This window comes from Penicillium samsonianum (genome assembly GCF_028829775.1).
Source record: "Penicillium samsonianum strain IBT 33392 chromosome Unknown utg000007l_segment0_segment0, whole genome shotgun sequence".
Taxonomy (NCBI): Eukaryota; Fungi; Ascomycota; class Eurotiomycetes; order Eurotiales; family Aspergillaceae; genus Penicillium; species Penicillium samsonianum.
In genome coordinates this window covers 966435-978769 of record NW_026643265.1, presented here as the reverse complement: position 1 = coordinate 978769, position 12335 = coordinate 966435, and the positions used below count along the sequence as shown (strand labels likewise).

At 42.9% G+C, this 12335-nt stretch overlaps 3 protein-coding genes across 3 annotated transcripts; all 3 read right to left on the bottom strand.

Annotated features, from left to right (window-relative positions):
- Positions 1-6533: 6533 nt before the first annotated feature.
- Positions 6534-7668, bottom strand: N7471_011191 (uncharacterized protein; the record flags this gene model as incomplete). Its single annotated transcript, XM_057283910.1, has 2 exons — positions 6534-6957; positions 7034-7668. 2 exons carry the CDS (start codon positions 7666-7668, stop codon positions 6534-6536), a joined length of 1059 nt encoding a protein of 352 aa, XP_057130176.1.
- A 21-nt stretch (positions 7669-7689) lies between these two features.
- On the bottom strand, positions 7690-8304 carry N7471_011190 (uncharacterized protein; the record flags this gene model as incomplete). The annotated part of the gene is made up of 2 exons (XM_057283909.1): positions 7690-7843; positions 7922-8304. 2 exons carry the CDS (start codon positions 8302-8304, stop codon positions 7690-7692), a joined length of 537 nt encoding a protein of 178 aa, XP_057130175.1.
- Positions 8305-11305: 3001 nt separating this feature from the next.
- N7471_011189 (uncharacterized protein) lies at positions 11306-12087 on the bottom strand (the record flags this gene model as incomplete). Its single annotated transcript, XM_057283908.1, has 4 exons — positions 11306-11611; positions 11659-11742; positions 11770-11858; positions 11997-12087. 4 exons carry the CDS (start codon positions 12085-12087, stop codon positions 11306-11308), a joined length of 570 nt encoding a protein of 189 aa, XP_057130174.1.
- Between the last annotated feature and the right edge of the window lie 248 nt (positions 12088-12335).

Genomic DNA, 12335 nt, shown 5'->3' with positions numbered 1-12335 from the left:
CGACGATGCCACCCGTTTCACCTAGCTGTTTCTTCTCAAGTCAAGATCTCAGATCACCGAAGTGTATATTCAGCTTGAAACGTACCTAAAAACACAGTTTGGTTACACTATGAAGAAGGTTCATGGCGATGATACTCCTAAACACAAACCACTTGCCACTTATCTGTCGTCGAAAGGGACAATTTGGGATCCAACCCCACCCTATACGAAACAACTTAATAGCGTGGCAGAGATTAAGAATCGACATCTTGTGGAACCCTTGGTTGCTGTTATGAGCGAGTATCAGCTTCCAAAATATCTTTAGGGCTATCTTCTTAGTGGAATCAACTACACTATGAATCGGCTCTATGCTTCAAAGATCGACATATCTCCTTACGAAGCTTTATACGGCAAGAAGCCCGATCTCTCTAACCTTCGCGCTCTTAGTTGTTAATGCTGGTTCCTAATTCCAAAGGAAAAGCGTGCAACAAAGCTGGACTCTCACATGGAAGAAGCCAGGCTTATTGCTTATAACGAAGGAGATAACTATGTGCTGTACAATGTGCGCACTAAGAAGATCGAACGTTCTCGCAATGTCATTTTCAATGAAAACCCCTCTCCAGCGATGCTTCCAGATCTAGCTTATAATCTTAATATTGCTAGCATGGTTCCACACGAAGGATCTCAATCGGCATCGGATCGTTATATTCCCATTGATTTTCTACAACCTCACCTTAACAATCCTTTTAATATACGAGACGACTCGGTTTCCCCTCCTCCTCCCTCCGTCGAAGATACTAACGATGAAGATAACGCTCGCCCGTCTAATGCTCTCGATCCGTCGAATCCCACGCTCTTTAAAGAAGATCTTGCCTGGTTAAATTCATATACTAATGTTAGAATGGCGGGTAGTTTTGGTACGGATATGGAGGCACAATAGGTGGAACAAGGTGCCCACTTTAAAGTAGGTAGGCGAGGGGCTCTCGTCGAGCCACAACTGCCTTCCCGGGTTGTTGTCAATAAGGATTTTTCCTAGGATTCACGACCTCATCATAATCAATCACCATTTCAACATAATGCATTACCATCTCAACAGGGACCATCGTTATCGTTCCAACACATAGATCCTATTCCGGACAATGTGACTGATCCAAGCTTCAAAGCCAGAATTCAAGCTTCGACAGACCAAGATCAAGGTTTACGTCGCTCCACAAGAATCAAGAAGCCTAGCCAGGCATACATTGACAGCCTTGCTAGCAAATCCTTCTTTAATGCCAATGTTCTACAACTACTAGCTGACTTCCCAGAAGTTCTTATCAATCTTTTTTCCGCAGCTACTTCCAAATTCAAGGATCAATATGCCCCTTCCATATTAACGCCTAACGATATTAGTTTTGAACCAAATGGCTGGGAACAAGCCATATCTTGTATCGAGAAAGACAAATGGCTAGCTGCTACACACAAAGAACTACATCGCCAAATTCTCAATAGCACCTAGAGAATCATCGACAGATCATCAAAGAAAGGTAAAAAGAAGCCTCTCTCACTTCGCTGGGTGTTTAAAATAAAACATAATGGCACATATAAAGCTCGTCTTATCGCACGTGGTTTCCGCCAAGTCAAGGATTTAGACTTCCATGAAGTCTATACCGTTATGGCAAAGCCGATGACTTTCAAGATTTTTACTGCCATTGCTACAGCTAAAGGCTGGCTGTTACACCATGTTGATATCATGACAGCTTTTCTCTATACTGAATTGAAAGAGCCAATTGAGATTAAGCTTCCAGAAGGACAGCGAGAAGAGTATCCTGGTAAGATCGGCTTGCTCTTGAAGACGATCTATGGACTGAAACAAAGCCCCCGAGAGTGGTATCATCTTCTTCATGACGTACTAATCTCTCTAGGATTCGTCCGCACTCAATCTAATCATTCCATCTTTATCAAACATGGCAAGACTCCACTCTATATTATGGTTTATATTGATGATCTTCTGGTTCTCTCACCATCTGAAACAGAGATTCAAGCTTTCAAAGCTGCTATCTCTAAGCACTTTGATATCTCTAATAAAGGCATTCTCGAACGATATCTGGCGATCAATGTCTACTATAGCAAGTATGATAATAGTATCAATAATGATAGTACTATTTACCTATCTCAATCTAACTATATTGATCAAATTCTCACCCGCTTTGGCCTCGAAAACTGTAAGCTAGTGGCTACCCCAATAGATGAGAAACAAGCTCTTATCCCATTTGATGGCGCTACCATAAAGCAAGAAATCAAGGAGTTTCAAACCAAGATCGGCACTCTCATCTAGTTGATGGTTTCCACCCGGCCAGATCTTTCTTTTATGGTGATTAAGCTTGCTCGGCATACTAAGAATCCCGGTGAGATTCATTTCCAAGCATTGAAAAGGGTATTCCGGTACCTTACTAGTTCAAAGCATCTCGCTATCTCTTTCCAAGCGAATGGAGACTGTTCTCTATATGGCTATTGTGATACTAACTGGGCTGGCCCCCATGCTGAAAAAGGCCTATCGACCTCTGGCTTTATCTTCAAAATAGGGGGTGGAGCTATTTCGTGGACGTCGAAAAAGCAATCTTGTGTTGCGCTCTCTACTACAGAGAGTGAATACATTGCAGAAGCTCTTGCTACGCAGGAAGCTATCTGGCTCACACAACTATTAACGGAAATCGGTATTCCTGGCTTTCTTGTGAAGCCAATTCCCATCTATGCCGATAACAATGGTGCAATTGCTTTGGCTTCGAATCCTGAATTCCATGCGAACACGAAGCACATCGCTATCAGGTATCATCGACTTCGTGAAGAAGTGGCTGCCGGCACTATCAAGTTCGTCAAAATTCCTACTGCTGAAATGGCCGCTGATGGCCTAACCAAACCCCTCGGCAAGATCATGTTCAAGAGATGGATTGCAAATATGGGCCTTTTGGTCTATAAAAATGCATGAATTCCAGTTTACATACTGAAAATGGGGGGTTATTGAAGGTTACAAACGACTGGTTTTTCATGGAGAAGGTGGTTCTTTACTATGCAGTTTCTGTTTCTGACGACTAAGTGCTAGTCGTGGGGGGTGTCAGAGATCACGTGACCCCCTCTCTCTGTTTGCTCCTAGCCTTTAGTCCCAGATAGCCTGTAGATAGTTTCTTCCTCTCTCCACGCATCTAGAGATTTTCCAGCATCTACTATTTCATCGTAGATTCCTAGATTCTCTCTCCTCTCACAATGAAAGCCTTTGCGGCTGAAAATATTGAAGTCCATCCTGTCTCACATCTTGTTACAGCCTCAGCCTCTTCGTAGTTTCTCTTCATGCTCGATAGTAGTTCATCTGCTTGAACTGCCTGATCCAATATTTGTTGCACAGCTGCGTCATGATTTTCCCTTGCTTCTCTCATCTTTGCTACCCAATCTTCCTTCTCTTTTTGATGTCTTCCTTGCTCTTGCTCCAATTCCTGTCGCTCCCGCTGGAGTTTTTCGTATTCTCTAAGTAGGTCGGTACGTTGATGAGCCTCCATTAGTTGCTGTTCCATCTTAAGAGAGACATTCTTTACGTCTTCTAAAGAAGAATGGAGGCTGTGGTCATTCCGAATAACGCTCCTATTATATACAGCCGAAAGACCAACAGCACTCACAGGGAGAGCTAAACCAAGACCAAGCCCACTTCCGGAGGCAGAGTAAGTTAATGCAGTCGCAGCTAGTAGAGCCAACCCAAGCTGAGTATGAATGCTAGTCTGAGTGCTTCGTAGACTCGTCGCACTTAGGGTAGCATCTCTGTTGGAATGGTGCAATATAGTCTGGCAAAGATCGTCTTTGTTCTTGATTAGCTCGAGTATTTCCATCAAAGAAAGCTCAAGGAGGTCTTTTTGGGTTGGCTGTCATATCAGTTGGTTAGCACAATATTCATCTATGTTTTGTTACTGCGTGTGGATCAAATATCCTTGGAAGCCTTAAAAAGAAACGTTTGCTTGAAATTAAAATGAGCTTGCCCATTTAAAGGAAACGACCCATACAATCTTTGATTCAACTCAAGCGTATCGCAAATTTCTTCGAAAGGCTCCCTTGTTATCCACGGGTACATGCGGTATCATTTTTGATATGAGTAGATCCGAATTCATCTTACCAGCTGTCAGTGCCCTTGTATATAAGCCTTTCAAATTGCTCTTCACGATCGTCAAGTTATCTTGATCGACTATTGTGGTTCCAAATCGGCAGATCGTGCTATGATCCGCGTTAAGTGAAATCTGCCGCTCTTTGTTCCCAGAAAGCCCAAATATTGCACTTTTCTTTTCGACAATCTTATCACACGGTATTAAATTTTCTGTATTGCCATAAACGGGCTTTGTGAGACTTACACTATCTCTTCTTCCCCAGAAGGAGACAATATCGAATTGGTCTAATCGGTGACGCCACTGTTCTTGCAAAAGATCCGTAAACAATGACCCACTTTTTAGCGTTTCAATTATCGTGTCGTCATGCTTGAAGTTGAGAGCCATCGCAATTCTGCTGGCACAAGCACCTAATGCTACCAGGCCAGTGGAACCTCCAGCATGTGGTGTAGCGAAGAAACAAAGCCCAGTCCTAGTGATATTAGTACATCCCCGCAGTAACTTGAGTTTTTTCCGTACGTTACTTGAAGGATCGCGCTATATTGCATATCGGAAGAATTATAGGCATTAATCAACGACTGAATCTCTCTTAGCTTATGTCACCATTTTCCAACTTAGCGGAGTTACCTGTTCGATGAGTAATCCTCCAAGGCTATGTCCAAGCAGTATCAAGGGTCGGTTGGGAGCCTGCAATATTATTCAGCTCAGTCCTTTTATTATGTAGATAGATGATCCTACATCTTCTCTGGCGATTCGAACATCCTCCAGAAAGCTGTTGGCCTTATCACAAAAGCTTCCCTTCTGATCACCGAAAAAGAGCGTAGAATCGTATTCATATAACATAATTCTCGCATGCGGTGTCGTGGTTGACAAGTCGTCTCGAAGCCATAGCCGGCCGTCGTTCCCAGCAGGAGCTCTCCACGTATCCCATGCGTGTTCTGTTTCAGATTTACTTTGGGGATTAAGGTCATGAACAGCAATAATACTTTATATACTGTTAGCAGCTTATGATAGAATCGAAGAGGCCAACCTACTCGACTTCAAGTTCCTGATCCAGCGTTGATGGGTCATTGGTTGGAAGGAGCTGTCTCAAAGGCTGCGAAGTCACGTCAATTGTTAGTACACGATATTTGTCGCCATCCTGATATACAAAAGGCCTACCATGATTCAAAGCAGCCGACCGTTAGGATCTCGCAAAGATGGGATATCAATTCGGGTAAATTTGTGAACGAAATTGGATTTTAAGAGGGCTCGAGGGCGACGGCCATCTTAAAAGAAAGCCGGCGAACAGCTAAGCAGATGGTCAGCGCTAGCTACTCATCTGCGATTGGTCTTCCAACCGCTCAGCTAATGCACTCCAAAATTTATTGGAAATATGTTTGTCCAATCATGACCCCGGTTCCGTACATCTTTCATACATGAAAGGGAAGAACAGGAGTACGGCCAGCATAGATCAAGCCCGATCGCTAGGGCAACGACCCCTCCCCTTTCAGGCGCCCCACCTAGAATGTTCTGCATAGATTTACAGTATTTTACGGAGCCCTCGAAATCTCATGCATCACAAGACTCAATGCTGCTAGGCCGATTTTCGACACCCCCAACCTGACCAGTTGGGGGGTACTAGCGCGGGCACGGGGGGCCAGGCGGGGCATCGGGGGGCACAAGGCGCCCTCGCCATCGACAGGGGCGGGTGCCAGAAGGGCCGCCGAGGGCGGCGCGGGGGGCCGTTCCGGCGTAACCAAGTACAGTTAAGCGTACAGCAGATTTTGAAACAGATTCCATGTAACCGAAACCACCCTAACTCATACTTGGCGAGACTTTACGCTGCGTAGATACCACCTTTCTAAAAATAGACGCCATTTACTTCCAGCACAGTTCCATTACGTATAATATTGTATATTACACGAAACTTATACATTAACACGTCAGCACCCATCACTGCCAATTAGAAACACTTACCCCATGAATTTGCATCCAATCTATCCTTCTGGACCACTATCTCCAGAATAGCTAAAATACTATACACGATATGTCAACGAAGCTACACGTTGTATCTCAGTTATTTGGCTAATGACTTTAATTCTTGGAAATTCTGAATCGCACTAACCATCGCCTGAATTGCACGTGGAGGCATTCAGGCGCCCACCACCCACGGCATCTCACGTGCCTGCTAATTGCGGCACAGCTCACTGAGAACCTTGACGGAGTCCAATGCATTAAAACTATTCTGAGAATATCTCATTCCAAGACTTTCGATTGTCCCTAATAGTGCCAACATTAAAATGCGCGGAAAAACGACACGAATTAAGGATAGTTTATGTATAGGAAGTCGAGAATGAAACTGAAGAGAACAGGAAGACATGCTCATGGTACTGTAATTCAATCTACAGATAATTCTATTCATAAATATAAGTTAATAAGAACCACTTGCTATTCAGGTAGTCCATTCACTTGTAAAAACTCCTTGCCGCTGAAATGGAAAAGTTGTAATCGCATCCCAACATCGGTGGAGCTAGCAGCAGACACAAAGCCTTTGCAACTTGAGACACATGCTTCAAATATTTCCCCCTCGGTGGGATCTCTTCCAAGATGCAGTTTGTATGAGATACTTTCCAACTCTTTCTTTGAAGCTTTTGCCAAGTGGCTTATGCTCACTGGGCTACTAGCCTGTAGCATTACCCTCAAAGTCTTTTTGGCAAACGCTGTAAATTCCGCTGGCTGCTGAAGGACGTTGTCAAGCATCAACTTGTACATGTCATGGAGGCACGAAGGTGGGTCGTATAGTAACAGTTCGAAAGCCGCTCTAGTTTCTGCCTGGGCTAAAGAGTTCACAATTGCATTGGTATGTATATTGCTATTGAGAGTCAGTAATCCTAAATTTGTGATCTATTTGCCATGGGAAACGCCTCGGACAACCCAGGGCAACGTACATTCCGTTACTCTTATCGGTAATAATCTTGGCCGCATTAGCAACGTTATCGTGATTATGATCAAGATATCCGAATATGCGAGGGTCCTTTTCAAGCAATGTGATCACGTATTCAAGATGGCCAGAAAGCGACATGGGCATGTTCAAATTTATGATAACACAATTTCGAAAGGTCATCATAATGCCCCGATTTGGTCGTGTAGCAACTAAAATTTTGAGAGGTGGCTCAATGGTAAGTAAATCCTCGAAAAGCTCTCTACCCATATTTTCACACTCATCTAGCCCATCCAGAATAAGATAAAACTGTTTGAGGTCATGTCTTGATCGACATATAACATCGATACTCTCTGCTCGTGATAGTTGACCACCTGTGAATTTCAACGTGTTGACATGATCCATGAGATATGGGCGTTCCAGCATCATCTGCTGTACAATGTTGGATAAAGCTTCGGACACCGTTAACTCTTCCTTCTGAAAGGAATCAAGGGCCAAATACGCGACGCAGATCTCAATTTCGGACTGATGCCAAGCTTTAAGGAAAAATCGAGTGACCTGGCATATCGATGATTTGCCCGATCCAGGAGATCCTGTGAGCAAAAGAGTGTTTGGCGTAGTGTTCACATCGTGCCATTGCATGAAGTTTACGTGTCGTAAAAATCACTCAGTACTGGTTCTCATCCGCATGGCCTTCTCTCCATTCATCTCTCCTGATAAGGTCATGAGAGACAGAGAGTCCACAATAAGCTTTTGCTCCCTAGAAAGAGACATTGTAGCTCGTCGTCGAGAATCAATGGCGGACGAAGACAGTTGGCTATGAATTTCGTTAAGCCCATCTCGGATGGCCAAAGAAAGTCGCAGGTGGTCATTCGCAATAGCCAACAGAAATTACGACTTGAGTTTTTCAAGGGACGCCATCACGTCTTGAAAGCCGGTCTGATCAAACGGCCACTGGAGTCGATGCAAAGCAAGTGCAATAGTTGAACCAGAGGATGGTACACCTATCTTTCCGGCTATCTGTTCCAGAATTTCCTGAAACATCGATAGCGGGCCATTAGGCGTGGACAAACTCTGAATGGTGTATGACCAGTTATCATCGTAAACATCATTTGTAAGGTCTATCAAGGTGGAAAGTAGGCCACGTGCTTGCACAAGAGCGCTTAATAACCTTTTCCTCTGAGATGGTACATTCTTGACATCCTTGACGTATTTGATGACATTGGATGCCAGCTGAAGCAAAGTAATAAGAGACGCAGCATCACTGACGCCGTCCATATTGGCGACAATGCCCCTTAGAAAGCTGAAGAGGGTAGGTGTCAGCTGACTGACTGGAAGCTATGCTGAACTACTGAGGTGCTGTGATGTATTGTGTGATGTAGATGGGGGGAAAAGTCAAAGGAGGACAGATTGGCGCGGAATGGGTTGCGTGGCAGATCTCCCCGCTTTCTGAGAAACCCATCTAGAACATTCGATAGACATGTTGTTACAGTATTATACGACGACATAAGGTATGTTGAAATCTAATTACAGTATAAAAAACAATGTAGCCTAAAAAGGATGTTTACAGGGTAACCCAAATTAGGATTAGGGCGGTTTCGGATACGAGCCGAGAAACAAAGCCAGAGTGTCTGTGGGGTAATCTGTTTTCGAAATCCACTGTATGGCGAGGTCTACTTAGACGTATCAAGGTATCAAGGAGTGCACGTGAATCTAAGGTCTGGGTGGAGAGTTTGCTACTTTCTGACCAATCATACTATTTACCCTACCTCAAGTAAAGATACTTTTCACGGCTTCTGTTTAAACACCAGGGTTGTGGAAGATTTGATTGCAATTTCACCGCCCGCCATCGTTCTCCATGCGTTGACCCACCCGTTAAACCTATGCCTGACGGTCTTTTTTGTCTCTTAGGCTAGTGCTTTTCAATCAGATCAATATTTATCGTAATGGATATTGACCGGATGAGCAAAATACTTGAAGGGTTCATCAAAATCGTCCCGTAGTAATCAACCACATTGATATCTGTCTGACACTGTACATTTGGAGTTTTATTAATTGATTTTTTGAACCCTTAAACAGAGGATCGCACTGTTTGTAGTGGCATATCAACAAAACTTGTTGTGATATCCCCACCGCCAACTGGCTACATTTGGTCTTTCGATGGTGAATATAAACATTTCTAGAGAGCACTGTTAAGTGATAGAATTTACCTAGAGGCTAGAAAAACCATAAAATCGCGCTATGCTGGCCCTAAGTATTGTATAAGACGTAAAAATGGCTAATTTCGTAACTGCACTAAACGTATGTAGACTCCGCGACACTCTTTCGTGTTCCGCTGACTCCACCGTTTGGGGACGGCGATCCACTCTTCGAAATAGTTAATCCGAGCTATATACTACCCACACTTTTCGATATCCCGCGCGGCCTTCACCATTTGGGGGCAATAGTTGAATCGTTGTAGCCTCGTTTTAGGCCATTTGATATGATCCTAAAGACACTATAGGCATGTTTCTAGCAATCATAAGTTTAAATATTACCGTATTAATTTAGCGCATGCCTTTAATAACACGACACTTGTCTTCTATAATCTAGCCTCTAGGGTATTTTGAGTATACTTACTCTTAGCGACCTGTTTTAAGGTCGGCTCGTAACTGATCCTTTCTCTATAAGAAGGATATAATAGTTAGGATTTCACTTTGCTTTTAGTTTATAATATGGATATCTTGACTATTTATACGATTGCCGTTGGCGGCATCTTTATAAGTCTTATTATTATTAGAGTCTTGAAAGTCTTTGCGCCCTAGAGTAATACGATGAATATCTTCATTTGCTAGCATCTTGTATATCCGTATGTTCTTGGCCGCTATTCACTTCTAGGGCCTTAGACACGAGCCGGTGTTTCTCTTTGTTACGGACATGCTAGTCACCAATCAGTTGTGGGGACCGCAACTACTGATGGGCCACCGAGAGCCAACCGAACGATCTGTCATCAGATCACGTGCACCATCCTATACTCTGGGATACCCGGGTGTTCAGGGAAAAGGGAAACCGTGATCATGCTCAGTGAGCAAGAGCATGATCAGCCCTGAGCAGGACCCACTTCCAGAGGATATCCGGTACATATGTGCCTATATGGACCAGCAAACCTCTGCCACCAACGGAAGCCGTCACGTGATCATGCAAGTAGTAGAACAGTCAACGGTAGACTGGTAGAATCTGCCAAGGCAATTCTACTCATCTACGATCTACCATTCTACATAGGAAGAACTCAGGGATATATAAGGACACTCATTCATGTATCTAGTTTAGTTCTTCGTCTTCAATCATACATTGTTACTTGTGTATACCTTTTGAACTTCAGTGACTCTTTAACTTGATTATAACTTGACAACACTCACGAGCAGACCAATACTCCGGTATAGATCTACTCGGCGCTCTACCTGGCATCGTTCCTCGATACCTCAATAGGACCCATCCTGCAGTAAGGCCTGTTAGGCAACAGTACGGTTGAGAGTACAGATCGTTGACGTTGGAAACCTGAGAAGCATAAGGCAAGTATAACCTGGAAACCTTCTAACCTAACTGTGACCAGTTAGCAGTGCGTAACACTCTTCATTTGATCTACCTCATAATCAACCTACTGCTTCTGTTTTTAAATAGTATATCTATGGCAGCCGCTAGTCGCTGAGTAGGGACTCTATCGCTATTTAATATGATATTCCTTCTAGCTTTATGGTATCTAAGTAACTTGGCTGATATTCTCGGGATTTCTCTGCGAATTTACCGACGGATATATCGCGCTGTAGGCTGGATGGTAGTAGCTTTGGTATTGTTTCACGTTTTTGCTATGCTATAGGGTAAAAGCTGTAAGGATTAGGAGATAAATACTAGGCGCCTCTCTATAATATATATATATAAATATGTATATGGTTATACTTATCCTAAATAGGTAACTCAGATGGCGATGGTAAGATTAATTAATTGTTATATATAGGAGTCTTTGCTTCTTATATAGTTCATTAGGAGGCAAATGATGAGATAATCTATGATATCTTTATTACCTCAGTATGAGATAATCTATGATATCTGTATTATCTCATTGTCTATGGTATTAGAAAGGAAGTCATAATATAGTTTTTTACTATATGTAGGATATCTAGGGTTCTTCCTAGATAGAGCCAGTAATTTATATATGATCTCCTTCCTACCATAATAGAAATATACTATACTATTATATTATACACTATTATGCTAAGAGACTCGAATAGAAAAATTGCTCCTAATGTTCCTCGACAAACGAATGTAACGTGGGAATAGGCATAAATACGTTTTCTAACAGTTGATACTTAAGCTCGTGACGCGGAGGTAGGTAGCGGTAGAAGCGGAGTTTCTTCGGAGGCTGCTCCTCTGACTCCATAGAAGATACTTGCGCTTCTGCCTTATAGGTACGCTTTCTCTTTCTCGGAAGCTTTAGATTTAACCATATGGCTTTATTCAGCTTATAGGTGTCATACAAATGATGTCGAAGGCCACGCTTATTAGCGAAAGCTTGGCCACATCTATATATTGGCTTCGCTCTAGGCTCCTAGTCTCTAAGTATATGCCTCTCTTTAATATGTTGCTTCAGATTACCGCTTTTCGACCATTAATATAATCGATCTTCCGCGTCGAGATCCATATCCCACAAGCAGAAGGGGTAGTAGCCAGGCCGGATGACTATATAGCGGTATACAATCACTTCACAGTGCTATATTTTCTATGATTAGAGATAGGAAGAGCAGTGATCTCGCTATTAACTTGATTACAGCCAATCCATGCACTCGTAATAAAACCTTAACTATGATTCTAAGACTTTAAGATCTAAAGCAATCTCACGTCGAATGTAGTTATGAATATAAGCACTTCTATCGGGTTTTTTTAGACTAGGGAAGTCAGCATTTATTTCAGAATCATATAATATGGCAACTCACTATTTGATTTCTTCGAGGCAGCCTCTAGCGGGGTAGCGACCTTAAATGGGACTTTCCTATAGAAGGTAAGCGACCCCGAAATCGCGTTCATAATAAGCTTTTAGATCATCCACGAAAAGGAGCATTTCATTAAACGAAAGCTCCTTATCAGAAGATATTAATATTGAAATCCGGGCGATTTCGGGCATAAGTAAGGATTAAGCCCGCGTGGAAATGGTGTCGTCACTAATCACTAGCTCTTCTTTACCCTTATTGAGGATCCTTTAGTCTCGTCTTTCTCGTACCTAGCGGTTCTAGTATTACTTTAGTTCTATAAGACGAAGTCGAAACAAGGCCTTT